Raw genomic sequence first — 2,939 nt, 5'->3', positions numbered from 1 at the left:
AAAGGTTATCCTAAAATTTAAAAATCTTTCTCATTTCTCTTTCCAACACAAGTTTGAGAACTTGTGGCTGTGGAAACACAGGTTAACAAAAAAATCTGGCTACGAGAGAATGGGTAACGCACAGGGGGCTCAATTTGTATCATGTCTGGTTTTCTTCCTTTTCTAAGGGAGAATTTATTCTTCTTAGGTGGGAAATTGCCAAAAATAGATAGCAAAATCAGACTACAGTTTAGAGACCATGCTGTCATCACTGTGGAACCAGATCAAGAGAATGCTGTAAGTACAAGAAGCCCCCTGTGTATGCTTGGGGTGGGGAGTGGGAGGCACGTGAATTGTTGCACTGTTGTGCTAAAAGGGTTGTGCAGTTCTGCCTGGTTGCATCCTGCATCCCATTATTGCTGTTAGGAGATCCCAAGGCTGTTTGCTGAGCACATTCCAGCCTTCTGGAGGGAGGTACAGAATTATATTGTCTGTGATTCTGAATCATGTGGGGAGTAGGTCATTACAGCAGCTGAAATGGCCTCTGTAGCTCTGGATAATAGATTTTTTTTTTTTAGATCTTTGTATTTAAGAATATGAAGAAGTTATACAATTAGGATTCTTGAAAAGAAGGGGGAATTCTCTTGGTTGCATTTAGTCTTCACAACTGAGTTATCTTTGTACCTAAGTAGGTGACAGTGGCACTTATAAAATGTTCCACAACATAGATAGTGGCATTTTATATCATTCTGTGTTTACTGCTCATCTGTGAGGGTTTATTAGTATGAAATTAGAGAAGTGCTTTTTTGTTATCTTAATTTAAAATTAATTAAAAAAAAATTGGGGAGGGGGAACACACACAGGATGGGTTATCTTGTAAAAGTTTTTTTGGGTTTTTTTGTGGTTGTTTTTTTTTGTTTGTTTGTTTTCTTTATGAGTGGAATGTGTCCCTTCAAGAAAAACATACCAGAACTTTTTGATTTTTCTCCTCCATTTTATTTGTGTCCACATTGCTGTGAGACTGTGTAGGGTTTGGAAACTTTTTTTCCAATTTTATTGCACAGCCTTGACCAAGGACTGATAATGGGCATGTGATTTTTAAGAGACAGATCAGTCTCAGACTGGAGACTGATTGATGCACACCTGTTCATTAAGACTTTTCAGGAGAGGTGCCTTAAATGGGCTTTTTTCTACACAGCATCATTCCTGTGACTCCAGCAGGGTCAGTTTAAAGGCAGAAAGTTGTAAATAGATTTTTCAGAGGTGTTTTGGAGAGTCCCTTCTTGCTGTGGAGGTGGTTCTTGGGTCATTCACAGTTGAGAAGGTGATGACTTGCTTTCCTTGCTGTAGCAGTGGCCTCTGGAATTAAGGAGCTGGCACTGGAGTGAGGTGAGGGTGAGGATCACCTGTGACCATTTTCTTCCTGCTGTCTTTTAGGATGAAATTCGCAGGGACATGGTTTATGTGTATCATTCCTTAAAGAACAGGAGAGAAACTCACATGATGGGGACAGAGGATGACACTGCCAGTGAGGATGGCCTGGCACAGGTTTGTTCCTGCAAACACACCCCAAAATTTATTTTGCCACTGTGGGTTTGGCTGTGTTCTTCAGCACTCACAGTTTTTCAGCCCATTCCCAGAGTACCAGGATGAGCTGAAGCTGCAACCCAGGCAGTGAACAGTAGAACTAACTAATGTGATCTCATGCTTAATTAAACATTTGAGATGCTAATGGGATATCTTGTGCACGCCCCATGGCCCAGTTAGCAAAGCTGCTGGAGCAACTAAAAGCTTCTCTTACTTGTGTGTCCTTCAGCAGGTCCCGTTGGAGGTTGCTGACAATGTAGCACACGTTCCATGGGGATCACTGCACCTCATTTCTGTCATGTTAAACCTGTGTTAGCTCCTGTAGCCACTGGAACACCCTGTGTAGGGCTGCTCACTTCAGCCTGGGGGCAGGTCAGCACTGGGAGTGAAGAACTCACTCTTCTAAAATGTAATTCAGGTCTGCACAACTCCACCAAAGAGCAGAGCACAGCCTGGCCTTGGCTTGGCCATTGCTGCAAGGCTGTTATTGTCCTTTTGAGGTAAATCTCACTGCTCCTTTAGAACTGAGGCTGGACACTGGTACCTGAGCTGCACATAGATATCCCAGGACCTTCCTTCCTGCCCTTAAAAAAGAGAAGAGGGTAAATTTAAATTTTTTTTTCTTCTGTGTGGAAACCACAGGAGGCTGTCACATGTTCTATAAACATCCATCCTTGTAAAATGTGCTACAGCATGGAAGAGTTACCTCTAAGTAAAATAACTCTTATCTTTTGGAGGCTGCTCCCATGAACAGGAGTGTGCTGTGGGAATTGAGCACATTTCTGCTGCTCCCCCCCCAGCCTCACACACTGGTGTGTAATAAAGTCACTGCACTTTGCTGAGGGGTTTTTTTCTGTCTCTTTTCCCCCGGCAGAGTCACGGGCTGCGGTTCCCTCTGTCATACTTGGATGCATTGAAGCAGATCTGGAGCAGCAGCACTGTTACTGTTAAAGAGCTCAACCTTACCTCAGATGCAGAGAAAGAAAACCTTGCTTTGTCACTCTGGACTGAATGTCTGATTGAAGTTCTTTGATGCTTTTGTGAATTAGCTGCTCCTGGCTATTAGGCATCTCTTGAGACCAAGGTTTATTAAATTAGTTTTTTTTTTAATCCATCCAGCCTCTGGTTTGTAGTGCTAAGAGAGCATTGCAGTATCTTGGCTACTTTCTGGTGCCAAATGTTAGCTGTTATTCCACACTTCTGGGAAAATGGACATGGAGAAAAACAGGTAAGTGAGCCACAGCTCCAGGTGTGTGGCTGGATGAAGTCACTCCTCAGTACCCCCAGTGCTCTGGTGTCCCCTTCCCTCTGGAGAGCTGCTGGGAGGTGGAGAACATCTAAAGTTATACATGGAACAGGCTCCAAAGACCTTG

At 43.3% G+C, this 2,939-nt stretch overlaps 1 protein-coding gene across 1 annotated transcript in view; it reads left to right on the top strand.

The window, feature by feature from the left end:
- Positions 1–2,680, top strand: part of RIOX2 (ribosomal oxygenase 2) — a 10,649-nt gene extending 7,969 nt beyond the window's left edge. Inside the window, exons 8-10 of the mRNA XM_005422353.2 lie at positions 188–276; positions 1,417–1,527; positions 2,441–2,680. Of these exons, the coding sequence (XP_005422410.1) occupies positions 188–276; positions 1,417–1,527; positions 2,441–2,599 (359 nt within the window). The 3' untranslated portion in view covers positions 2,600–2,680. The remainder of the gene's footprint in view (positions 1–187; positions 277–1,416; positions 1,528–2,440) is intronic.
- The last annotated feature ends 259 nt before the right edge of the window (positions 2,681–2,939 follow it).

This window comes from Geospiza fortis, unplaced genomic scaffold, assembly GCF_000277835.1.
Source record: "Geospiza fortis unplaced genomic scaffold, GeoFor_1.0 scaffold72, whole genome shotgun sequence".
In the NCBI taxonomy this organism is placed as follows: Eukaryota; Metazoa; Chordata; class Aves; order Passeriformes; family Thraupidae; genus Geospiza; species Geospiza fortis.
The sequence above is the reverse complement of the archived record's forward strand: the minus strand, read 5'-3'. Positions and strand labels throughout refer to the sequence as shown.